This window comes from Myotis daubentonii, chromosome 4 (genome assembly GCF_963259705.1).
Source record: "Myotis daubentonii chromosome 4, mMyoDau2.1, whole genome shotgun sequence".
NCBI lineage: Eukaryota > Metazoa > Chordata > Mammalia > Chiroptera > Vespertilionidae > Myotis > Myotis daubentonii.
In genome coordinates this window covers 28,628,179-28,656,047 of record NC_081843.1, presented here as the reverse complement: position 1 = coordinate 28,656,047, position 27,869 = coordinate 28,628,179, and the positions used below count along the sequence as shown (strand labels likewise).

Genomic DNA, 27,869 nt, shown 5'->3' with positions numbered 1-27,869 from the left:
AACAAGTTCTTAGACAACTCCTATTCTCCACCTAGCACTAAGCCAAGGCCCCTAGAGTTCAGCCTCTGCAGCAGGGCCAAGCCATGTCCTCTGCACGGAACGCCCAGTCCAAAATCCCTCCTTTTGCAGGTGCCTTCACATTGTACCTCTTCCAAGATGCCTTCTGCAATCACCCCAAAAGCATCATAGCCATCATCCTGTCTTTATCTTGTCACTATCTGCCAACAGGTTATATACTGAGTGAGCAAGAGGAAAGGGGCTAAATAATATCAAAAGCAAAACTCCATCCCTTCCCTCCCCTTAGACTTAATATAACTGACTAGCCATCTATCCTTGCAATGGTCAAACAACGCTATTTCACTCACCAACAGCTAAGTGCAGAGGGTGCAGTGTCCTTGCAAAGAAAGTCTAGCACATGCAGGCGCTCTGTAACAGGAGAAGGCAGAGCCAGCGAGGAGTCTGCTTCTGGTAACTCGGGCCAGGCACACAAGAAGGGTTTATGTAACTGAGAAGGATGTCTTTGCACTCCCACCCCTATTCCATGTTCCCTACTGGCCTGTATCACTTTTTTTGGAGAGGATCTGGGTCAGGTCTGCAAACACTAGCTGGTCCAACACTAAAAGTAGTTTTGTGCTCTCAGGAAGACTTGTGTGCTTGATGAGACCAGCTTAGTAGTAAACACTGACCACTCCTCATTCTGATGATAGGTGACACTTTGAAAGAACTACTTCAAAAACCCTCAATTAATTATCACAAACGAGAGGCCTGATAGATGAAATTCATGCAAGAGTAGGCCTTCCTTCCCCTGGCTGCTGGTACCAGCTTCCCTCCAGCACCCGGGAGCCGCCAGCAGGCACCCAGGACCCAAGTTGACTTCCCTTGGGCCACCTGCAGGCACCCAGGACCCAAGTTGGCTTCCCTCTGGCTCTGGCTTCGTCAGGAAAAATGTCCGGAATGACGTCCGGTCTAATTAGCATGTTACCCTTTTATTATTATAGATGTTCTTGCCTTAGAAAACACCATCAGACAGGAGGAAACAGAGACACAGCAAATAAATTCAGATGTTTTATTCAGTAAAGCACATATGCACACATTTCAAACATGGAAAATTAATCTGGGAGTGAATGCCATAACATCAGCTACTGATCATCATGCAGCAAGAGAAGTGAAATGGATCCGCTGGCCCTTGTGACCCCACAGTGCCTGCAGGAGGGTTGAAAACCAGGATGCTGAATCCCTACAGACTGCCAAAGAAAACGCAACAGAAATGGCAGGTTCCTAATGATGAGAAAACTTACAAATAGAATCAAAACTGATTCAAGTCATACAGTGAAAGGACAAAAGGAAAAAGAAAAGAGATCAATATGATCTGAAACAACCACTTTAATAGTAAGTTGCTGACCTTTCATTGGACCTCCAGTCCAAGATGCCTGAGGATGAGCCGTGCTCCTGGGTGAGGTCACCCTGATGGCAAACGGGCCCTGCCTGGGACACCTGTAACCTGGAGCCCCCAGCAAGACCCTGCAGAGGCCTTGTCTGCAAGGGCCCCACAGCAACAGTCCCCTGGACTTCCTACATCCAGCGGAAGTCTCTTCAGTTACGAGGCCTCTTCACCCAGCAGGTACATAGCCTCCTTCCTCCACCCCAGCCTTTCTTTATATAATTGACTGGCTCTGGGTTTCCACAAGATCTTTGAGATTTGCCCTCTAGGGTATATGCCGGATTTTAAAGTGTGTGTACTAGCCTCATGACAAATCATACTGTCCAGGTATTTTTGGCACTTCCTTTCCTCACACTTAACAGTGTTTTTCCTCCCCTGGCTACAAATTCCAGCCATTCCCTGTAATTAAAATAAGGGTAATTAATATTAGCAACAAGTTGGATTGAATAAACCAGTGAAATTGACTTTTTCCACCTGTCTGTCTCCTTTTATATTACTCTGCCAGCTATAAATCTATCCCTAGAACTCCATTCATTGGGATTTTATTAATTCAGTAGCAGCTTAACCTAAAATCTGTTGGTCTTAAAGATAGTGATGTTTCTAAAGGCCAAGCCCAAAGGCTTTCACAATCTTATTTCTTAAGATCCTCAAAGTCTCCAAACACAAAACTAAACTAACAAGTTAGCCATGCATCACGGAAGCAACTCATGTCATACAAATAACTGGATAGGCAAGTCTGATTATTGTGCTTAAAATGTACTAAAAGGAAAAAATATATATTAACATGTTTTAATAATTATTTTAACAATCTGTAGTAAAAGCCCACAATTGTTTTCCATTCAAGCATGCCTGGTTTAAAATGTTCCAGGCCAATCTATATTCCAGACTGCAGGGCTGATTCTAACTCAGAACAGACTATGCAGGCCTGGAATTAAGGGAAGAAGTACTGACAGTCATGCCCAAGGTTTTACTGGCCCTTTTGCTACAGCGCTGCTTGCAAGAACACAGAAGTCATTAATGACAGTGAGGCAAAGAGCTATCAAGAAAAACAGAATACAAGTAACAAAAGAGGACTAGAAAAGATAACACGTAATTTTTTTTAATGAAGATGGATTAGAAGGAAAAAAGGATAAAGGAACCAGATCATCAAAATGGTATAGCAAAGAAAAATGCTTTGGGTTTTCCTGATAAGTGGCAAATCAGAATTGCTTTCATTCAAATTTCACAGGCATGATCTTTGTAGTGTTAGTGATCTACTAGTTGCCATTTTCCTTCTGAAGATATGTTAACTGCATAGAAATAAATATTAAAAAAAAGAAAAACCACTCCCTTTTCAAAGAAAACAAGAAATCCTTTCATTACTATTAGACCAAATCATCATTCTCTTTCCATAGTATCATCTGCATTCCAGAAAATAGAACAGCTAATTTTTACTCTACTCTAGAGACATTTACTTAATTTTTAAGCCCTTTTTTTTTTTTAAATCCTCACCCAAGGATATTTTTTTCCATTGATTTCCAAAGAAAGTGGGAGAGAGTAGAAGAAAGGGGGAGGGAGGGAGGGAGGGAGGGAGGGAGGGAAATAAAGATGTGACAGAGGCAAATCGTTTGGTTGCCTCCTGCACATGCCCTGACCAGGGCCAGAGATCAGACCTGCAATCCAGGTATGTGCCCTTAACTGGAAATTGAAGCTGCAACCCTTCTGTGGGTGGACTGATGCGCTAACCACTAGGAAACCGGCCAGGGCTTTTTAAGTCCTTTTGAGTGAGGAAGCTGCTTTAACTTTTATAATGGAGGGAAGGGACAACGGAGGAGAAAAAGACAGTGGAACTTTCTGTGCCAACTAAACTCCACAAGACCAGGTTCCTCACAACTCCTGTGGGAAATGAAACTTAGATCTTTACCATGTAGGTGACTTTTAAATATTGAACATTTTACTCAAGATTTTGAAAGAAACAAGTCTGTCTTACCTAGAGTAGTATTTAAATGTGACTTTTTTTTCAAAAGAAAAAAGAAAATTTAGAAAGATGTGTGTTTCCTTGCAAGCAAAACAGAGAAAAGGGTATTATTGTTGGTACTATGAGTATTAAGCCACAGACACGTAAAATCCACAAAATGGATTGGTGGCTTGGGAAATGCAATATCATGTCAAAGGTGCAGACTGTTTCAAATCAAAGCAAACTTCAACCCATCCAGCAATGAACTGCCCCTGAGATCCTGGTAAAGACAGCACGGCCTGCTCTGAGGCAGGGAGACCACTGCTGGCGCTACGTGGATCATCCCACCAAGTCCACGGGGGAGGCTGTGGGGTTCGGACTGCACCTAGTGTGAAGCACGTGCATCATTGGACCAATTTCTGAACAGGTTTTTATAAATATATACAAATCAGTTACAGGCACTTGAAATGTCTTTGGCTGGAATAACCCAACATTGCAAAAGAATGGTATTCACAGAGTGTCCAGGCCCAGGCTGGCGTCAGCAGGCAATGCTTACGGTTTGCTCAGTCTCTCAGAAAACAGGCAGTTGTGGAATTAGGCATCAGCCAAAGCAACCTAGAAGAGAGCAAGATAAGCAACCCAGTCACACAACAGAGCCTAGGGAGCCGGGTCCCCACCCAAGACCAGGGAGCCACACCGTATGCATCTGTCCAGGAGGGGAACTATTAAAGCCCTAAAGTAGTGGTTCTCAACCTTCTGGCCCTTTAAATACAGTTCCTCATGTTGTGACCCAACCATAAAATTATTCTCGTTGCTACTTCATAACTGTAATGTTGCTACTGTTATGAATCGTAATGTAAATATCTGATATGCAGGATGGTCTTAGGCGACCCCTGTGAAAGGGTCGTTCGATCGCCAAAGGGGTCGTAACCCACAGGTTGAGAACCGCTGCCTTAAGGGGAGGGTGGGGGGGGGGATATCATCTAAGTGGGAATGAATAGAAATTTAAGTTTCCTGCCAGAAGCAGCTGATCTAGTGGGACCACTGTGCTGAGCCCAAGAGTTAACTATTTCCAAACCTTGATGAGCACTCTGTGAGATGATTTCCCAAGCTGATGAAGTGGAGGGGGCAGCCCTCCAGGGGCAGCTGCTCTCCAGTGGGGATTTGAGAGCAATTCGCATAGTCAGTACTTATTACAGCTAAGGTTTGGGTTGAAAACCCAATACCATAATTTAGACTGAGGGTAGAATACTTCTGAGAAAAAGACAGGAACTAATTTCTCTGGAGGAAAACTCACAATCAGTGCAATAAGGACTGAGACATTCTGTCCACAGACAGCTCTAGCCAAATGCTGGGCCAGACCCCATCCGATGCTCACCTTCTCAGGACAAAATTCAGGACTGCTCTGACGCAATTTGCTAGGTCTGCCCTTGATAACCGCATAGCAAAACATTGTTATCACCATGACGAAGAGGAAGTAACTGGTGTGCATGAGATGCAAATTTATTAATGAACGGTCATCCTAGAGGGAATAAACCAGAAACATCAGCACTGAGTTACTGAAAGTTTTATGCTGGGTTTCTGGAGATACGGTTCATCACCTCCAGATATGCTTTAACTTTAATTCTTAAACTGGAACAGAAATTTCTCCTTCTAAACTATTAGAGCTGGCTCTCATTCAGTGAAGACGTGATGTTCTTGAGACCACCTCCCCTCCCTTCCTAAAGCAGTCCTCTGCCCTGGCTTCTGCACGCCACACTGCCCGAGCACCCTCTCCCTCCCCCCACTTGGTCTCCTCCCGAGAAGGCTCCCGCACCTGTAATCCCCACTCTTGCTTATGTCCTCTTCCTCTGACTACCCTCGGGGTGCATGGCTGACACCCCACGCCTGTGTTCCTAACCCCTCATAACTACCCGACCAGGAAGGCCTCTGCATCACCTCTCCCCAGAGGCAGCTTCCCTCCTCCCTTCCGCCTTTTCCCCACTTTTACAAGTCCTGCCTGAAAACATCTTTTGACCTCCCACATGCAATCAATCACCCTGCCAGCTGCTGCGAGATCCTGGCCATGCTTCCATTCCTTTTCCTTCCCAAATCTCTAGGCCCCACGACATCCACACTTATCAGGTGGGCAGACCAGTCCTGCTAACACACTGCTTTACAAATCCCCCTACAGCCCAACACAGGTGGGGATTGCCTCCTCTGAGGGAAAAGTCTAAATGCCTCAAGAGAGGCACAAAGGACTTTCTGGAACCTGACCTCCACTGCTCACTCCTGAGGCTCCTGGCCTACCAACTTCTACAACTTGATAACAGGGCCAGGCAAAAAGGCAAGAAACCCATCTAACATATACTGACAGGAAGAGGGCATTTATTAAAAAAATCAGTATAGTCTGTAAAAGTGGGCTCAAGTGTAAGCCAGAAGCTAAACTAGCATGTTACCCACTAGTCTAGATTACAGTGTCTTCCTCCCCTTTTCTCCTCCTTAAGTAACATCCTATTCAGCCCTCACTATCTACCCAAAGATTTACTTTACCCTTATGAATTCCGAACCACTCACTGCTCATACTAACACTAACCAAATATTCTCCTGAGTGGCTGTGTGCATAAGACTACAAGCATTTCTTGTAACCCCCATGGGTTAGGCACACAACAGCTGCTCAATAAGTAACTGCTGCTGAGCAAAGCAGAAAACAAAGAACAGAAACAGTTTTCTTAACCAAAAAGGTGGCATGTTTTTCCAAGTGTCCACCACTCCACCTCACCTTTTATTAACTTAGCTAGGAATCTGAAATGGCAGGGACTAAGCTAACCCAAGCATGTAAACACCACCTACTCTAACAGTCCCTGGACGCACATGCATACACACATGATTTTTCTCACTTACATCTGGAACAATAACTGTTAGCTTGGGATTTAAAGTGTGATAGACTTTTCCAATGGCCCCCTTATAACACCAGAAAGGATTGTAATCTTGAGCATATTTTGTGTTGGCATCTCTAGCGGTCATGAAGATCTTGTACCAGAGCGTGGCATTGCTGTATGTGTCCGGAACACAGTGCGGTGGCTGTCTGCAGGGGAAGACGGGGAAAGACGTGCTCAGTGGCCTGAGACATTTACTGTGTCTTCCCCACAGCCCCTAGCCCAACACTGACCACAGCCAAACATGTGGAAGGAAGAAACAGAAGACATAAATGTTTCTTTCAGGTAAATACCATGTTTTTAGTTCAGGGACCTTTTATTATTTACTTAATAAGCATATAAGAAATAGGCATTTGGCATTTGAGAGTTTAGGTGTTAGATTTTTGCCTTCAGATTTCAACTCATAGTCCTCTCGCATATGATGTGGCCAAAGAACCTGCTCCTTTTAAGCCTATTTTCCCACACTGTCTCAATTCTCAATTACAACAGGAAGTTTGACATATAAACTTCTCCATCAGATTTACAACCAAGAGCAAATAATGTTTAACTTATCTGATCTTGTCCTCCAAACCTCCAAATGTCTAAAATAGACAAATACCTAATTATTCTTATTGAAAAAGGATTCACCATACGATTTTTTCAATAGGCTACATCTTGCATATTTCATGTATTTATAGATCATTATCTCCTTTGCAGAAAAAGGGAGGCAAAAAAATGTAATACTGACAGTAATACTGACAGTTTTGCAGTTGCTCAAAATATAGGAAGCAAAAATTCCAGAAATAGTTAACTGTTTCATAGAAAATAAGATTTTATTTATGCTCTCAATTTTAAAAATAACTCTTTCTGGATAATGGACATGAACAAAACCTTTATCTTCTGGGAGCCTTAACTCTGAATCATTCTAGTCATGGGATCCATTCTCCCTTATCTTTCCTGTGACGTGCTTCTACCAACAGGTGAGGCAGCCTAAGAACAAGTACAACGACCAACCTTGCTGAGGAACTAACTGTCTGCTATTTACACGAGAACTTCTACCTCAGAATTCCAAACTAAACTTAAAGAACTCCTTAGGTCCAGGTAAAGGGATGCAGTGTGAGCCCCACTAGAACCTGCTGCCAAAGCACCCCAGTCACATTCATGGTCGGTGGAGCTTCTCATACACCTGTGGGCTCAGAAAACCACTTACACTGTGACGGGGAACACACCAGGGTTGGCTGTGAGCGTCATGCAGGCTGTGAACACCACCTGCTCACAGTGACTGTGAAGGGCACAGTCATCCGAGCTCCAAGCTGCTGGCAGGGTAAAGGTAATGTTTATCTCTTCGTGAGCTTCCCTGCCTATGGAAGAGAAATCAGGGTGGATTTATTTTTCTTTTGATAAAGAAAGGCAAGAATCCATATTTATTATTCTCTGGGATTTGAATGAATCCTGACATCAAATCCACCCAGGAATCACCTTTCAACCCACCAAAGCAGGACTCCTGCCTCTGTGGGATTTCAGGAACAATACCAGTTCTGAGTTGGACTCTGAGGCCTGCTCACCTGGCAGAGCTACCAAAAGGCAAGCAGAGAGGGGCCATTTTCAGCCAGGCGTGGGGGTGCTAAGCAAGAGCCCAGGCAGTGCCCCAGCTGGAAAACCGGGGGCTGGTGGGTTATTATCACCACTGTGTTAGCATTTGCATAGCACCTTTCCATTTTCAAACTGCTTTTATATTTATTACTTCACTTAAAATGTACCACTACCCCATGACATGAGCAAAGAAGTGTTACTGCTCCACTTTTACATATGAGCAAACTGAGGATCGGAGCATCTAACAGACTTAAGTAAGGTCATGAACCAGTACGTGATGAAGCTTAAATGAAAACCAAGGTATTCAACACCACAGCAAAAGAGAAAGGGCTACTTGTAACATAGAAAACCCAGGAGTTGCCCTTACCTTATTTCCATAGGAGCAGCTCTCACCTATAACAACCAATAGGAGGCTGGCAGGTCCTCCCAAGTCTTTCAGGACTTTAAAAGGCTCTTGGTAACCCAAGATTATTCTTCCAAGACCCGGGCCTCCAGCATGCAGCCTTTCCTGATTAGTCCCTCTTCCACTACTCTCTCACCTTGTCCTGAATCACTTACAGCTGATTATGGGTTTGGTTCTGGTGAAAGGGTAGAGCTCCATGTTTTATAGGTGTTTCTTTTTATTATTATTTAACAAGCACTTACAGTCAAACCTCAGTTCTCCAACGTCTCCCATCTCAAACAATTCGGTTCTTGACCAAGTTGTTCACGGAAAAATGTCTCAGTTGTCAAACCAAACTTTGATTTTTAACCTGACAACCCTTTCATGCTGTCACCTCAGCATGACAGAAAGTGTCTCTCAGGCAACAAAGAAAGGAGAGAATGCTTTTGTTGCTGGAGAAATCTACGGTTAGCACAATTTTAAAACATAAAGAGGCCATCAAGAGTGTTAATGTTGCTAAGGGTGTGAAAGAAACAATGATCACAGGCACTTGAAGAGGTAGAAGAATTGTTGTTGATTTGGGTAAATGAATTAGCCAGTGACAGCATTTCGGAGGCAGCCATATATAAAAAAGCGAAGATGCCACATGCTTCTTGAAAGATATCCCTAGAACATGTGCTAAAAGTTGATCCGTCTAAGGCTAGTAAGGGGTGGCTCGATATATTTAAGAAAAGAAGTGTTTGTTTATTGATTAAACAGTACATTAAACATGTACTGTATAAAAGAAAGGTTAAAACAGGGAATCAATCTATGGGTTGGGAACAGATTAATTCAATTTACATTATTTCTAACTAGGGGCCCGGTGCACGAAATTCGTGCACTGGGTGTGTGGGGGGGGGGGAGTGTCCCTCAGCCCAGCCTGCCCCCTCTCACATACTGGGAGCCCTCAGGCATTGACCCCCATCACCCTCCAATCACAGGATCGGCCCCTTGACCAGGCCTGACGCCTCTGGCCTAGGCGTCCGGCCTGGGCAGCGGGGACCTGCAGTGGCAGCGGGGGGTGCCGCGATCGCGCGGGCTCCGCCCCTGCCCCTGCAGGACGCCTCTGGCTGAGGCATTCGGCCCAGGCAGCGGGGACCCACAGCTGCAGCGGCCCCACGATTGTGGGCTTCGCTTTAGTCCCAGGCTAGGGGCCCCTAGCTCCTGGGACTGCCAGCTTTGACCGTGCCCAGCTCCCATCGCTGGCTCCACCCCTACTTCCTGCTCTCACTGGCCAGGGCGGAAAAGGCACCTGATTCTCCGATCATGGCTGGGGGGCAGGGCAAAGGCAGCCCCAGGGCCACCTTTGCCCTGCTCCCCAGCTCTTAGCTCCCCCCTGGGTTTCCGATCACTGTCAGTGGCAGGGGGCTTCTTCCTGCTTTCCCTTTCGCCTCCCTGCATTGTGCCTACATATGCAAATTAACCACCATCTTGTTGGCAGTTAACTGCCAATCTTAGTTGGCAGTTAATTTGCATATAGCCCTGATTAGCCAATGAAAAGGGTAGCTCGTACGCCAATTACCATTTTTCTCTTTTATTAGTGTTGATGGGAAAAATGATTCCGTTTTCAAACAGATAGCTTCTCCGACAGCCTTCCAGAATGAATTAAGTTCAAGAACCAAGGTTCCACTGTATATATAGCATTTGCTTTGTACCAAGAACTACTGTAAGCACTTGATAAATATTAACTCATGTTATGCTTGTCTCTTTGGTATAATTCCAAAATGCCAAAGGGAAGAGACCAGATCTTAGGCTTATGCTAGTTCATTCCATAAGCTGAGCTAATGGTGGATGTTCAAGTTTGTAAACTAACAGCAATATTTATAGTATGTACTGCCATCTCCAACACGATAGCATTGTGTTTGTAAACCAAAAATAGACCTTATAGTTTCTTCCCAGTTTCTCATTTTCATAGGCTTTTTATTGAGAGCCTACTGTGTGCCAAGCACTTTATTAAGGGTAGACACATGCAAAAATCAAAAACAGTCTGAGTAAAACCATCTACTGCTAATACTCTGTCCTCTGACAGTTGTTGCTTGAGAAAGTCTGAAAGGAACCTGGTGAACACACACATACCTGAAAGTCCAATCTGATGCCCTAAGATGGTCGAGTACAGATGGGTGACGTTGCGAGAGTACCCTCCAAAGGGTTTGAGCGGGTCCAGGGTGAGGGTGATTGCAACTGAGATGTTAACCGGGCCTGAATCCTCCAGTGCCTGTGGGGACTGGGTGGACACTCTGGCCTGCCCGCTGGTCATTGTGCTTTCCGGAGTTGTGGTGTCATTTGTGAGATGCTTTAATGTTTCATTCTCTGATACACACAAGTCCAAATCATTAAACCGCAACAGAAAAATATTCCAATCCTTCCGAAAATGAAACAGAGAGAAAAAAGTGTGAGCAGTCTGAAAGTGCTGCCATGACCCTCGAGGTCGCATCACACAGTGGGGACACCAGGTTCAGAGTCAATCTTTTACAATAACAGAGACAATAAAGCCATCAGCCTCTTGCACTGCCACAATAGTGTGGTTTTCCAAACCACTCTCATATTCATAACCGAAAACATGAATTCTTCATTGGCATGAGATATTAAATAAGCTGTGGGATTAAATAAACTTATTCAAGAAAATATGTAAGAAAACAAAACAGTATATTATACCTGCAGAAAATTATTCAGCCTCAGAAATAAACATGAAAAGAAAGCTTGAACAAAAGTAGTAAAACATTAAAAGCATTAATCTAAACTCATTTAGCAGTTGCAATTAGTTTTTGTGTGTGTGTTTTGGTGTTTTTTTAAATAAGGCTTCCTCAAAAGGTCAATTTTAGACCCAGCTGGTTTGGCTCAGTGGACAGAGCCTTGGCCCACAGACTGAAGGGTCTCGGGTTTGATTCTGGTCAAGGGCATTTACCTCAGTTGCAGGTCTGAGGCAACCAATCTATGTTTCTCTCTGTCTTTCCCCTACATTCTCTCTAAAAATCAATGGAAAAATAAAAATTATTTTTTTTTTAAAAAAAAAAAGGTCAATTCTATACACCTTGCCTTCTCTCTCGAGAATGTGAAACCAAGTAAATACCAATACATGGGATTTTCCCCCCTTGTCACGGACTTGGGATGTTACCTTAGAACAGAAACAATTTCCAAAGGGAGAAAAAAAGAAAAAGATGTTTTCAGGCTTCTCTTAATATCTACACCCTGTATTAATGGTTTAAATCATAAGCAGTTTTAAAAACACAGACAGCTTATTATGTCATGGTTAAATTGATATCAACATAGTAAAGTACCCATCAGGATTTATTTTAATTTTAGCAGAAACAGTAATAACAAACCTAACCTAGGTTGTGACATTCTCCCAGGCAACATTCGTCTACAAAAAGTTGCCAAATGTGAAGACAAACCAAGTGACACTTCCAATTACACTTGTACTAGCATTAATTAAATGCCATTTGAGCAATCCCCAAGCAGTCAAGCGAGTCTACCTCTATAGCATCAGTAAATCAGTATATGGCATTCAGTAAGATTACAACTGGAGGTATCAAATTACATTTTCTCTCACACAGTGGTCGGCAAACTCATTAGTCAACAGAGCCAAATATCAACAGTACAACGATTGAAATTTCTTTTGAGAGCCAAATTTTTTAAACTTAAACTATATAGGTAGGTACATTGTTATTAACTTAATTAGGGTACTCCTAAGCTGGCCTTTGCTAAAAACGTACTCATTTTATAATAATAAAGCCACCAACACGCCCTAACCTGTTTGGCTCAGTGGATAGAGCATCAGCCTGTGGACTCAAGAGTCCCAGGTTCGATTCCGGTCAAGGGCATGTACCTTGGTTGCGGGCACATCCCCAGTAGGGGGTGTGCAGGAGGCAGCTGATCAATGTTTCTCTCTCATCGATGTTTCTAACTCTCTATCCCTCTCCCTTCCTCTCTGTAAAAAAATCAATAAAATATATATTTAAAAAAAAAAGCCACCAACACAAAATAATTACAATTCTTAAATTGATGACAAAAATACCTGTAGGATTTGCAGCTGGTTGGAAAAATACAGGTAACTTTATGCTTCGAGTAGGTACTTTTGTCACCTGAGCGCGATTTGCGGACGCGACTAGCACTAACTACTGCACATGAAACTGCTGACTGACTGGCTCACTCAACTCACGCATGAATCGCACCACATATCCCGCGGCCCGCCTGCGCCGCGTCTCCCGTCACCCGACCAACCCGCCCCGCCCCACTTCCTCTAACGCCACTTCTTCAAAATAGACTCGCCCAGGCCGAAAACCGACTTCTGCGCATGGGCCACAAAGTTTCAATCGTACTGTACGTGCGCGCCCACACGTGGTATTTTGTGGAAGAGCCACACTCAAGGGGCCAAAGAGCCGCATGTGGCTCGCGAACCGCGGTTTGCCGACCACTGCCCTAACACCTACAAACATTCTAGTGTCATCCCTTCATACTCCAGACACAAGGAAACCAAAGTCCAGTGCAAATTACGACTCTCTAATTCCACAGTTGAAGGCAGAATCAGAGTTAAGTTTCCTAACTCACAGACCCAAACTCTTCCCATATACCTAGGATCCTCACTTGAAAATAAAATCACTAAATTAATCATAGCCAAAGTTCTGCAGCATCTGGCAATGCTTTCCTGCAGAGCTCCATTCCATTTTAAAGTCTGCCAAAGCCAATGTCAGGCCCCACTTTGATTTAAGGGCTAATTTTCCAGGCAACATCTTAACCACTGGCCTTGGCTGAGTGTTTAACATAGACTCCAGCTCTGAGGGGAAGCAATGCCAGTATACCGCATAGCTGGGATTATGACTAGAATGTTCATTTCAGCCGGGTTGGTGTGGCTCAGTGGTTGAGCGTCGACTTATGAACCAGGAGGTCACAGTTTGATTCCTGGTCAGGGCACGTGCCTGGGTTGTGAGCTCGATCCCCAGTGTGGGGCATGCAGGAGGCAGCCAATCAATGATTCTCTCTCGTCACTGATGTTTCTATCTCTCTCTCCCTCTCCCTCACCCTTCCTCTCTGAAATCAATAAAAATATAGATATATGTTTTAAAAAAGAATGTTCATTTCATAGGTAATGTGGGTATACCCTGTTTGCACAACCTTTAAAAATTCAGGCAGAGTCAGAGAAGAGGGAACATTAGCTAGGCAGTATGTCTCTTGTAAGAAACTCTTTGAAAGGGATTCATGGTGGAAATAGTTTAAATGTGTTACTTTAACTGTGTTAGGGAGCTCACATGTGAAGGTGGTCCCTCCACCTGAAAGGAATTAATCACTATGATCTAGAATGCCACAAAGCACAAGACAAAATAATGACCCTGTACACTAAGTAGAACTCTTCTCTCCTTCACAAGGCACACCCAGTACAGCAACAACGCAATTCCAGTCTCTACTCCCATGCCACCCCCAACAGCAAACATACACAAGAAAAGTGTAAGAGGAGGCACCCAGGGAATCTACTAAGAGAAGAACAAATCTGTCCTAAAAGAAAACTTAACCCCAATAAATTCACCATATCATTAATTGAGCATAATTTCTAACATGTAAAACAAATTTATTGATAGGTAATATTGTTATTCACCTCTATTAAACAAGAATTATTAACATTTTGGTTTTTGACATGCAAAAATACACATCATTGTAAATCTGTGTTATGAGTGTTCACACCATTATGTGCTTAGATTAAGGATTAAAAGGCACTGTCCTAATAATTTTTTTAAATTGACCAAAATGTATAATCTAGAAGGCAAGTTTGTAGGCAACAGAAGTTCTCCTTGATAAAAAAAAGACAAACATATTTGGAAATAAGATCCCACTTTCTAATTTCTTGAAGATCCCTTCTTATCTATATAGTTAATAAAACTCCATGCTGATGATGATGTGGGCTTTAAAATAACAAATGTTTACAGCTGTTAAAAACTGCAATAAGCTAATTTCATAGGAATATAAACGAAGCTATTCTCTAGCTTCGTTACACAAACGTTTTGCAAATATACTTTCCAAAATACCTGATTCATTGCTGAAGTAGTCTAAGTGAAACTGGTAGCCTCATCTGAATCAATAACTATCTGAAAGGGAGATAAAGACAAAAAATTCTGTATACTGACCTTTCTCACTGGGATAAAAAGTCATAACCAAAGAAAAGGATGTGAAGAGCCCAAAGGGGTTATTCCCCTGGATAAGGTCCAGCCACCCTGAAAGAACTTAGAATGTACGGTAATACCTGCATACGTAATACTTTCAACACAAAGATTTTCTTTTAAAAAAGAATATGCTATACCTCTGCCATTCCCGGTGACTTAATCTCCTTGATTTTGAAGAAATAGCCCAAGGTCAGGAAAGCTATTGCCATGGCGCTCACACTGATCATAAAGACCACCAGGGGAGGCCGACTGCTGATGTACAGCTTCAGGTTCTCCAGGGGGTTGATGTTGAACATTATTCTGATTGTCCACCTGAAAGGAATTAATCAGAAGATACTGACTTGCCAAAAGAAAACCCACGATTTTCACTTTTTCCTTTCACGGTGTTCGGCGGTGGGGGGGGGGGGGGGGGAGGGGCGGTGTCACTGGTTACTGAACTTGAGAAATATTTGATCCGAAATTTTCAAAAGACTAGCAAGAAAAAACACATTAACTGTCATTTCCAAATGGTAACCTCTTGAAAGATAGGCATTCCCTTTCAGTTTAATCTTCTAATTATTCTATAAAGAATATTTGTTACTTCCACATTACTTAAGGAAATATTTAAGTAGGTTAGTAATATGACACTAATACATGCCAACACATTACAAAACTAAATTGAGGATGCTCTGATTTCCTACCACCGAAAGCTGAATACCATCTACTCAACACTGTACTGTTTACTGCTATACTCTTGTCAATTCCAGCACCAGGCATAGAGAGGCACTCAATAAATACCAAATTTCACCCTTATTTTAAATTGCATCTACTTGAAACCAAACTTTAACCCCCGCCCCCAATATATGAAGCTTTTATTCCATCTGTAAAATATTGCAAATAAGTGTGACAATTCATTCGGTATCTTGCTGTTTCTATAGCTGGACAACTTACATATTCATCAGCCTGTTGAACTGTTCCTTTTTCAGAAACATAGAAACCATCCAAAAATTTTCTGATATTCTTGTTAACTGTTGTGACTTGCTGAATCAAAGCAGCTGATTTTGATACAAGTTCAATGTCATTTCCTTCAAGAATCAACTCATCTTTCCGGGCTTGAGATACCAAATTCTGCGGATGTATTTTTTCGCCCCCAAAATTTCTGATTTCAACAAAAGAATCATTCTCCTGAATAATGACACTGATGGGAAAGTGAGCGTACACCGACCTTATCTTGTAACGGAAGCCCAGTGGAACACCCTTGATCATGTTCTGTACATGACTGCAGACTGTGCAAACTGTGACCAGGTCCTTTCTATTTCCTCACCATTTGTCAACCTAGAGCAGTGGTTCTCAACCTTGGCTGCACATTAGAATCACCTGGGAATCTTTTTAAAATCCTGATTTCTGGGCCTCATCCTCCGGAAATTCTGTTTCTTTGTTATGGGGTGGGGCCACAACATTAGTAACAAAGAAACAGAATTTCCGGAGGATGAGGCCCAGAAATCAGGATTTTAAAAAAGATTCCCAGGTGATTCTAATGTGCAGCCAAGGTTGAGAACCACTGACCTAGAGCCTCTTCTTTTTCTTTCCCAGGAGACAGAGTTCTACATTGATGTGATTGAAGTCCCTCTGAAGGGTGCCTATGGGGCCTTCAGAGTGATGTCCACATATTCTGGGACGTTAACAGTTGATTGCTGAGAATGGTCTTCATCCTCACAGTATATAAGAGCAAACCAAGCTTCTTTATCAACCATTTAGATGTCTTTCTAGGTGAACTGCCTGAATCTTTACTATAAGATGTCTGTTGATTTCTTGTTAATGTTTAGGAGTTCCTTTTATATTCTGGAAACTGAGCCTTCACCAACTTTATATGTTATACTACTCATCTGTGGAGTTTCTTTAATATGGTTCATGGTATGTTTTGCCATATGAAAGGGTCTTGATTTTTTTTAAACAATTTATAAGATCTAATTCACCTACCATACAATTCACACATTTAAAGTACACAATTTAATTAACAGAATTGGGCAAACCATCACTATAATAAACTTTTGCACATTTTCATCATTTCATAAAAAAACCCATACCTTGTAGCAAATAACCCCTTATTTCTCCTAGCTCTCAAGCAACCACTAATGTACTTTCTGTCTCTATAGATTCACCTATTCTGAACATTTCAGGTAAATGTGATCTTTTGTGGCTAACCTCTTTCACTTAGCATTATGTTTTCAAGATTCATCCATGTAGCACATATCAGTACTTCATTCTTATCTATTGCCAAAACTATTCCATTGTATGAAATATTTTTATTCATAAACATTTTGTTTATCCATATCAAAATTTGGGGGATACAGCAAAAGTAGTAATAAGAGGGAAGCTTTAAAGCATTACAGGCCTATCTCAAGAAATAAAAATCACAAATAACCTAGCATTTCACCTTAAAGAACTAGAAAAAGAAGAACAAATGAAGCCCAATGTAAGTAAAAAAAGAAAAAAAAATTACAGCAGAATTAAACTACATAGAGAACAAGACAATAGAAAAATTAATGCAACAAAGAGCTAGTTCTTTAAGAGGATTAATAAAATTGACAAACCTCTGACTAGACTCACTAAAGAAAAAAAAGACACAAAACCAGAAATGAAAGAGAAGTTACAACAGACACCACAGAAATAAAAAGGACTACACAAGATACTATGAAGGCCATGCACCACCAAATTTGATAACCTAGAAGAAATGGACAAGTTCTTTGAAATATATAACCTTTCTAGAATGAACCATGAAGAACTGGAAAATCTAAATAGACCAATTGACAGTAAAGAAATTGAAACATTCATTAAAGCATGTCAAAAAGTAAAAGTCCAGGACCATGTGGCTCCCACCAAAATGTAATACCTATCCTTCCCAAGCTCTTCCAAATAATTGAAGAAGAGCAATACTTTCTAACCCATTTTATGAGGCCAATATTACCAATAGCAAAACCTGGCAAGGATCACACACACACACACACACACACACACACACACACACACACACAACAGACCCATATCTCTGATGAATGTAGATGCAAAGTCCTAAACAAAACACTATCAAACAGAACACAACAATACATTAAAAAGATAATACATCATGATCAACCACATTAACAAAATAAAGGATAAAAATCACATGATCATATCAATAGATGCAGAAAAAGCATCTGACAAGATATAACATCCACTTATAGTTAAAAAACTCAATAAACTGGTATAGAAGGAAGGTACTTGACCATAATAAAAGCCATATATGATAAATCCTCAGCTAATATCATATTCAATGGCAAAAAAAAAAACAAAACTGAAAGCTTTTCCTCTAAGATCAGGAACAAAACAAGGATGCATCCTCTCATCATTGTTATTCAACATATAGTACTGGAAGTCCTAGACAAAGCAATCAAGCAAGAGAAACAAATTTTAAAAAATACATCTAAATGAAGAAGTAAAATTGTCACTTTTTGCAGATGACATGATTCCCTAAATAGAAAACCCTAAAGACTCCACCAAAAAAAAAAACTATTAGAAACAATAAACAAATACAGTAAACTTGCAAGATACAAAATCAATGTACAAAAATCCATTGTTTTACTATAGACTAGACCCGTGGTTGGCAAACTGCGGCTCGCGAGCCACATGCTGCTCTTTGGCCCTTTAAGTGTGGCTCTTCCTAAGCCTTAGGAGTACCCTAATTAAGTTAATAACAATGTACCTACCTATATAATTTAAGTTTAAAAAATTTGGCTCTCAAAAGAAATTTCAATCGTCGTACTGTTGATATTTGGCTCTGTTAACTAATGAGTTTGCCGACCACTGGACTAGACTAACAATAAAATTTCAGAAATATAAATGAAAGAACAATTATATTTGCAATTGAAACAAAAAAAAAGAATAAAATACCTAGGAATAAACAAAGGATGTGAAGGACCAATACACTGAAAAGTACAAAACACTGTTGAGAGAAAAGGCTGAGAGAGAGAAACACTGTTGCAAATTCTAGCCTAGAGAACAAATAAAATCTACTTTCTTGTGCAAGGGGAAAAAAAAGAAAGAAACACTGTTGAAGAAGACAAAAAGAAATGGAAAGATACTGTGTTGAGTGATTGGATGAATCCACATAATGAAAATGGCCATATTACCAAGAGCAATCTACAGATTTAATGCAATCCCCATAAAATCCCAATGGCATTTTCAAAGATATACAACAAAAAAATCATCAAATTTGTACAGAACCACAAAAGACCCTGACTAGCCAAAGCAATCCTGAGAAAAAGAGCAAAGCCAGAGGCATCACAATTTTTGATTTCACGCTATACTACAAAGCTACAATAATGAAAACAGTATGGTATTAGCAGAAAAACACACAGACCGATGGAACAGAACTGAGAGAACCCAGAAATAAACTCACATGAATATAGACAACTAATTTTTCAAAAAGGAACCTAAAACATACAATGAAGAAAGCTGCTTCAATAAATGGTATTGGGAAAATTGCAAAGCCATGTGCAAAAAATGAAATTAGACTACTATTTGACACCATATACAAAAATTAACTCAAAATGTATCAAAGACCTAAATATAAGACCTGAAACAATAACATTCATATAAAAAAAATCACTAAACTTATGAATCTTTATCTCAGAGGATTTTATGAATTTGACACCAAAGGCAAGGGAAGTAAAAGCAAAAATAAATGACTGGAACTATAACAAACTAAAAAGCTTCTACACAGCAAAATAAACTATCAACAAAACAAAAAGGAAACTAACTGAACAGGAGAAGGTATTTGCAAACATTACTTCTAATAAGCACCTAATATCCAAAATCTATATAAATAAAAGGCTAAGCGACCAGCTAACCGTCTGACCAGCCGGTAGGTATGATGCACACTGACCACCAGGTGGCAGACACTCAACGCAAGAGCTGCCGAGCTGCAGTGACTTGGCAGTGGTGGTTCTCAGGTGACGCACCCCGGAACTAGAGAGAAGAGAGCCCAATTCCGGGGTGCGTCACCCGAGAACCACCCTCTCACAATCCAAGACCTCTCAGGGGATGTCGGAGAGCTGGTTTCGGCCCGATCCCCACAGGCCAGACCAAGGGACTCATCTGCTGGAGGGACCCCCACTCACTCCACAGATGCCCTTAGAGCCACGGCGCTGTCCCAGGTGCAGCTGGCCAGGAGGGACTGCAGGAGGTTGGCTCCAGGGCATGTCCAACCCATCTCACCTAGTCCCACCCCGCCAGCCACCTTCTAATTAATTTTCTTTCAATGTGCACAGATCCGTGCACTGGGGCACTAGTATATAAATAATATCCATAAAGAACTCATACAACTAAACAATAAAACAAACAATCCAATTTAAAAGTGGGCAGAGGGCTTTTCTGTGCCAATAGGGCTCTTGCAAACATGGTGAACATTCCTAAAACCCACTAGACCAGCCGTGGGGAAACTACGGCCCGCGGGCCAGATCCGGCCCGTTTGAAATGAATAAAACTAAAAAAAAAAAAAAAGACCGTACCCTTTTATGTAATGATGTTTACTTTGAATTTATATTAGTTCACACAAACACTCCATCCATGCTTTTGTTCCGGCCCTCCGGTCCAGTTTAAGAACCCATTGTGGCCCTCGAGTCAAAAAGTTTGCCCACCCCTGCACTAGACTTTCTATAAGAGGTATGGCAAGCATCAACTGACAAAGTAACACAATACAAGAAGGGCAAGGATTCTCTCTCTCTGTATGCTCAGAGAAAACAGAGTTATGACAGGAAACACAGTGGCTCTGGTGGGCAGACAAAGCCAGTTTTCAGCAAAAAGGATAAAACTGCAGAGGGTTGAATGCATTAAGCCCAACTGCAGATTTAAGAGAATGCTGGCTACTAAGAGATGCAAACATTTTGAACTGGGAGGAGATAGGAAGAGAAAGGGTCAAGGGGTCTAGTTCTAAGCTTCATATTTTGTTTTATTATGTGACAACAAAATCTATGTGCACTTAAAAAAAGGGGGACAGAGGACCTAGAAGACACAACAGATATATGAAAGGTTACTCAACTTCACTTGCTATAAGGGAAATGCAAATTTAAAAAATGAGATATCACCTCACAACTGTTAGAATGCCTACTATCAATAAGACAATAACAAGTGTTGGAAAGGCTATGGGGAAAAAAGAAACCCTCTTATATTGTTGTTCCTAAAAAATTAGGCCTAGAATTATCATATCCCCCAACAATCCCTCTTCTGGGTATCTACCTGAAAATTTTAAAAACACTTATTTGTAAAGATATATGTACCCCTATGTTCACTGTAGCATTATTCGTGGTAGCTAAGACATGAAGCAACCTAAGTGTTCTTTGATGGATAATAGCATAAAAAAGTGATACATATATATATATATAATGGAATACTACTCAGCCATTAGAAAGGATGAAATAATGTCATTTTGTGACAATATGGCTGGGACTTGAGAGTATCATGCTAAGCAAAATAAGGCAGAAAAGGACAAGAACCATATAATTTCATTTATATGTGGGATATAAAACAGAAAGCAACAAATTCTTAGTCACAGACAACAAACAGTATGGTGGTTACCAGAGGAGAAGAGTGTGGGAAGATTGAAGAGGGTAAAAGGGGTTAAATATATGGTGATGGACGGAGACTAGGCTTGAAGTGGTGACCACACGATGCAATATAGAGATGATGTATTACAGAATTGTACACTTGAAACTTACATAATGTTATTAACCAGTGCATCCCAATTATGCTAAGTGAAATAAGCCAGTCAATGAAGGAAAAATACCACATGATCTCACTCATTCATGGATAATAGAGACCATTATAAACTTTTGAACAATAATAGATACAGAGGCAGAGCAGCCTCAAACAGATTGTCAAACTGTAGCGGGAAGGCCGGGGAGGGTTAGGAGGCAGGATGGAGGGGTGTAAGAGATCAACCGAAGGACTTGTATGCATGCATATAAGCATAACCAATGGACATAAGACACTGGGGGGCAGGGGAGGCCAGGGGATTGTCAAGGGCGGGGGGGAAAAAGGGACACATATGTAATACCCTTTGTAAGACTGTAAGAAATAAAATTAAAAAAAAATTAAAAAAAAGAATTTCAAAAAAGAAAAAAATTATAACTACATGTGATGATGGATGTTAATTAGACTCCCTGTGATGATCATTCTGCAATATATACAAATATCAAATCATTATTTATACACATGAAATTAGTATGTCAATTATAGCTCAATTAAAAGATATTTAAGAAAACAAATCATGAGCAATGACAAGATTAAGTGAACACTAAAAGTTCATTATGAAATCATATTATAACAAACTCAATTTAAAGGCTGAGAGCTGTTTCAAAAAACAGGACCTCTAACCAAATAGCAAAGTTCAACTGGCAAATGACAGCACTTTGTACACTATTATCACCAAAGGTTGTCATGTAGCCCCAGGACTAAACTTAGGTATGTAATTATACTAGGTGTACCAATTAATAATTTGGACTTTTTTTAATAGATGGAGTTACACATATGTTGATATATACGCGATTTGATATGTATGCTATTTTGTTGTATTAACAAGCATCAAAAATTTATATGTCAAATTTGTTGAAGGTGTTAACATCATAGAAATTTTTATACTTAAAAATGTCAAATTTCATGCCAAAAAAAGAGCATTTGCAGGAAGTTTTAATTCATTACTTTATTCTGAAGAAAAGTGCTGCCGAAAGTTATCGTATACTTTGGGAAGCTTATGGTGAACATGCTCCATCTCAAGATACTTGTGAACAACTGGCTTAAATGCTTTAAAAGTGATGATTTCGATGTGAAAGACAAAGAACATCCAGGTCAACCGAAAAAGTTTGAAGACCAACAATTACAAGCATTACTGGATGAAGATGCGTGTCAAACTCAAAAACAACTTGCAGAAAGATTAAACGTTGCTCAGCAAATAATTTCCGACCATTTACAAGCAATGGGAAAGATTTGAAAGGAAGGAAAATGGGTGCCACATCAACTGAACCAAAGACAAATGGAAGACTGAAAAGTCATCAGTAAAATGTTGCTTCAACAGCACGAAAGTCTTTTTTCCATCGAATTGTGACTGGCGATGAAAAGTGGATTTATTTTGAGAATCCCAAACGCACAGAATCATGGGTTGATCCAGGTCAACCAACAACATCGACTGCAAGGCCAATTTGCTTCGGAAAGAAAACATGCTCTGCGTTTGGTGGGATCAGGAAGGTGTGGTGTATTATGAGCTTCTAAAACCAGGTGAAACCGTTAATACTGATCGCTACCAACAACAAATAATCAATTTGAACCATGCTTTGATGGTGAAACGACCAGAATGTTCTAGAAGACACGGCAAAGTAATTTTGCTTCATGATGACACACCATCACACACTTCAAAACCAGTTAAAGACACGTTAAAAGATCTTGCTTGGGACATCTTAACCCACCCGCCGTATTCACCAGACCTTGCTCCTTCAGATGACCACTTGTTCCGATCAATGGCACACGAACTTTCTGAGCAGCACTTCAAAACGTGCCAAGAAGTGGAACACTGGGTCTCTGAATGGTTTGCCTCAAAACAGGAAAAGTTCTATTGGGACGGTATCCACAAATTACCTGAAAGATGGGGGAAATGTGTTGCTAGTGATGGACATTACTTTGAATAAAGCACTTTTGATGTTTCTCTTGAAATTATCGTGTTTTCTTTGATTACAAAATCTGACATTATTAACCGGCACACCTACTACACAGTGAATGAGCTACACACTTCTTGTCAAATTTATTCAATATGTATCTGGGAAAGAACATTTAAGAATTTCTATGCTTATCAAAATAAATCCTAAGTGGAAATTCAATTTGCTAAAAACTTTATCTTTCCTCCATTTTCTTTTCTTTTTTTCATTTTAATTGGAACACCATAGTAAAAAAAAAAAAAGAAAGAAAGAAAGAAATTAAAAATGTAAAAACCCTCTTACATGGCAATGGAATTCTGTGGCATGCTAACCTTGACAAAAACATCCCAAAGATCTAGCATCCCTAGATTGCCATGCTGTCAGGAGATAAAGAAGTGGGTTAGGAGTAAACAGTCAAAAAGAAGCATTAAAAAGTTAAGATGGTGCAGTGTTGAGCTTGTTTAAAGAAAGGCTAAGGATGTGGTGTATATATACACAATTCAGCCATAAAAAGGAATGAAATTTTGTCATTTGCAACAACAAAAATGGCCCTTGATGGGATTATTCCAATTGAAAAACAGTCAGACAATGACAAATACCATATCTAACTTATATATGGAATCTAAAAACTAAAACAAAACTCCCCCAAAGCGAAACAAGCTCTTAGATACAGAGAATATATTGGTGGTAGCCAGAGGTGGGGGGCAGGGGTGCCAAAATGGGTGAAAGAAATCAAAAGGTACCAACTTCCAGTTATAAGTCCTAGGGATGTCATGTACAGCATGGTGAATATAGTTAATAATACGATATTGCATATTTGAAAGTTGCTAGGGGAGTTTGCCTTACAAGAAAAAATTCTGTAACTATGTATGGTGACAGATGTTTAATTGTGGTGATCATTGTGCAATATATACAATATTGAACCATTATGATATACACCTGAAACTAATATAATGTTGTATGTCAATTACATCTCAAGAAAACAAAAGGCTAAGGTGGAAGCCAGTGAGGTCCTGAGCCTAGTCATGATGTTCCAGAGCAATTGCAAGGCATCCTGTTTCAATGGCTTCAAACGTTTCTTCAACAATGTTGGTAAGAGAAACAAATAGCCACTCTGTGGATCAGATGTCATTAAAAACACTCAGAAAATGGCTAAGGAGCTTGTCATGTTGTCCTTGGCTGTAGCCACGAAGGCAAAGCTGTGCTCCTTAAAACTAAACACTGGCACTGAAATACCTCACAGACAGCAAATTTAATTTTCTGATTGTTAATACCAAACAGCAATTACAATCAACATCTTTTTTATTGTCCTTAAAATAAGTTAGGCAGTGATTTACGTAACTGGCTGGCTAAAAGAACAAGAGAAACTCATCAAATGAAAACAATTCCTCAGAACCCAGAATTCTACCAAAAGCCAGACTGTGTAGCCTATGCTTCTTTATCTTAGAAAAGCATTTAACCCTTAAACGGTTGCCTCTGTCAGTATTTCTCGACACCTACTGCCTGGCTAACTAACTTGGGTGCTGTTGCACCAACTAGCCCTACCTTTTTCATTTTCCAGCTAATTCTGAATGACCCAGATCCGCTGATCCTTCAAGGCCCACCTCAAAAGTCACTTCCTTTATGAGGCCTTTTCGGGATCATAACCATAACAAAACCCCTAACAGGTGGTAACTCCATGTGCAATTAATTCCTGCCACATTCTATAGCCTAGTTCTTTCTCTAAGTTCTTTGCCGGCAGAAGCTATACTTGTACTTAGGTCTGCTGTTTTCTCTGCCCTGCAGCTGCAGGTAGAGCCCACACAGAGAAGGTGTGCTCAGTGGGCAGTTGGCGATCTCAGCACCCAGAAGTGGGCGGCAGCCAATGCCAGTCCACCGCAATTAGGCCACAGAAATTCTTCCTAAACCTTCACTAAAAAACCAACACACTGCCTCCTCACTCCTAGACAGTACATAAGCTTGGAGTCATGGAGTGTAATATATATCTTGGTTGCACAACAGGTCTATTTCCTTTCAAAGCCCTGAGATGGGATGAGGAAGCAGGAAGCTGCCCTTACCCTTCAAGCACTGAGGGAGCATTCATCTACAGATGGGACACAAATGCGCAGACCCCAAGCTGACCCAAAAAAGTGCTACAGGGACCACGGGCTGACCAAATACTCATCGCCAGCCTTGCAGTTTTCCCTCCCACTACCTCCCACGGCGGCTCACCGAGGAGTCGGGAGAGCAGCAGTGCAGGAAGAGCCACAATCCTCCCGGCCAAAGCAGGCTGCAAAGAAGCCCATCCTTCCTCACTCAGTGGGGGCTGCCATCTGCTCGTGGGGAGCTCAACTACAGACATCTGGTTCTCCAGCAAAAGCCTCCTCACCAGCTGTCCACCGGTTACGGTTATCCCCACGATCCGAAACAGCACAGCAGGCCTCGCTTCGTTCCTGATGGTGCCTGCCCAGGGAACTGGGCCTAAATGCCTCTAGACTACCTGGAGGCCATTCCGTAATTTACTTGATGAGAATGTAAGTGAAGATAATAATCCACCCGTCTCTGAACAGTGACCAGGCTTGACACATAAAATGCCACGATTTCACTTGAAGTTTCTGCGCGTCCCTGGGTCTCTACCCCCCCCCCCCCTCCCGTCTGGGATATCTATGATGTGCAAACGTAGAATAACGGAAACAGGACCCCAAGTCAGAAAACGGCAAACTACCAAAATGCTCCCGAGGCCAAATCCAAACCATCCCAGCCTCAGCTCCGTACGTGGGAAGTCCAGGCACCTCGAGGGCAGGGAGGGAATTGTGCTCGCGGGATGCGGTGACCAGGCCGAGGCCACCGGCGCCGGCTAATGCGGGACGACCCCCGCCGGCACCCGGGGCGGGGGCTGCACCCCGACAGGCGAGGAACAAACCCCATCCGCAGCGCCGCCCCGACCAGCGCGGCCTCTCGCGGCCCCGCGGTCAGCCCCGCCGAACCCAGAGCCGGGCCGCGCGCCCCGGCTCACCTCGCGCCGGCGGAGAGCGGCGCGCCCCGGGCCCAGCCCGGCCAGCTGCTCGGCGGACGCCCGTGGCCGCTCCGACCTCACTCGCGGCGGCGAGCGGCGGGCCTGGGGCCGCTGGGCATCATCCTCCCCGCCGCTCCGGGACCAGTGTCCGGCTCCGCGGGGCCCACGCGAGGACCAGAGGCCCGGCCGGCGCACACAACCGCCTCACGGGTTAGTCGGGGTCCGGCAGCCGTGCTTTCCGGGTAGAAAAAAAAAAATGCCACCGCCAACGATGCCGTGACCTCTGACCCCTCGCGTCCGACGGCAGCGCGACCGGGACAAGATTCCTCCGTTGCGGGCGGCGGAGACCGCGCCTCCTGATTGGATCATGTGAGGGGCTGGAGCGTGAATGCGTGGGCTATGCGCATGCACGCGTGGAGTGTGTGACGTATGTTTGTGTGTCTGCGTTACTGTGCTGTTGTGCGCGTGTGGTGCACGGACGTGGCTCTTTTTATGGGTCTGTGCACGTGTTTAGCGTGTTGCGCGTGATGGGTGGGAGTATGGGGCTGTGTGTGTCTGTGCTCGTGTAGGAATCACTGCTGATGAAAGTATAATTGGGTGCTGTCACTTTGTAGAATAATTTGTAGTGGAACATATACATCCTCCCTGAAGACTATATTACCCTGGAGAAGCACTTGTACGTCTGAACAAGTAGACCTAATGTTTATAGCACCATTTATTTATAATCACGAAGAATTAATTGAGGGGGCACATCCCCATACAGTACAATGTAAAAATAGATTTTGGTATATTCATATGTAATCGAATACAAAAAGCAGTGGAAATTATTGAAAACAGCTGACACAACAGTGGGGCTCAACCTCAGGATGTAATATGCTAGGGAAGCAAATCACAAAAAGATATATTGCAGCATAATCCCATCACACAAAATTCCAAAACATGCTAATCTAATACTCTTGGAGATGCATACATAAGTGGTAGGGCTCTGACAAAAAAAAAAAAAAAAAAGGCATGAGAAAAAAGAGGCACGAAGTTCATGTCACAGCTTAGGGTTAATATGTATTTAAAGGAAGAACATTTGGTCCTGGCAAGTAGCTCAGTTGGTTGGAGCATTGTCCTGATGGAACCGGACAGGGCACGTTCAAGAGTCAACCAATGAATGTGTAAATGAGTGGAACAACAAATTGATTTTTTTCTCTCTCTCTCTCTAATCAATAAATAAAAAATGTAAAAGAAAGAAACAACATTCAACAAACCACCTACCCCAGCCCCTACTTGATTGGTTGATCTAAACACATAGACTGGGCTTTCAGAATGAGGCCCTACTGATGACAAAGTGATAAGAGAAATATTCCACTTCAAACAGTGGTCCCGTCCATCCACCCCTCTTACTTTTCAAACCAGGAGAAAATGATCAGACACCTCCCACACCCCACCTGTTAACCCCAAAGTAGGTGCCACCAGAATTTCAGGTTAATTCTTAATGCTTAGGTGAAATTCCTCCAAATTTAAGAATGCTTACCAGTCTTCTGGCTGCCACCCAGATCCAAAAAATTAGATACCTGTCAGCTTCATTGACTTTTTATTAAGGGAGCAAGCGTTCAGCAGGCGTGTACTTCTGTAGAGGAAATTTAAACCAGACACCCAGCCCTGCAGACAACTCATTATTTTTTTAAGAGGGGCAGGCCTCAGAACCGTCCAAGGGGGCAACCCTATCCCTACAGGTCACATT

The 27,869-nt window shown here is 42.0% G+C and overlaps 1 protein-coding gene across 3 annotated transcripts; it reads right to left on the bottom strand.

Moving 5' to 3' along the window:
• Positions 1–1,052: 1,052 nt before the first annotated feature.
• TMEM248 (transmembrane protein 248) lies at positions 1,053–26,438 on the bottom strand. 3 transcript variants are annotated; one of them, XM_059693377.1, is made up of 7 exons: positions 26,138–26,434; positions 14,578–14,752; positions 10,365–10,650; positions 7,485–7,635; positions 6,261–6,444; positions 4,756–4,899; positions 1,053–3,992 (listed from the first exon to the last, which is right to left on the bottom strand). In XM_059693377.1, the coding sequence occupies exons 2-7, from the start codon at positions 14,734–14,736 to the stop codon at positions 3,972–3,974; spliced, it is 945 nt and encodes a 314-aa protein (XP_059549360.1). In that variant the 5' UTR covers positions 14,737–14,752; positions 26,138–26,434; the 3' UTR covers positions 1,053–3,971. The 3 variants fall into 3 exon arrangements, with proteins under 3 accessions (XP_059549360.1, XP_059549361.1, XP_059549362.1); XM_059693378.1 differs by lacking the exon at positions 4,756–4,899 and having other exon boundaries at positions 26,138–26,438; XM_059693379.1 differs by lacking the exons at positions 14,578–14,752; positions 26,138–26,434 and adding an exon at positions 14,306–14,329.
• Positions 26,439–27,869: the final 1,431 nt, after the last annotated feature.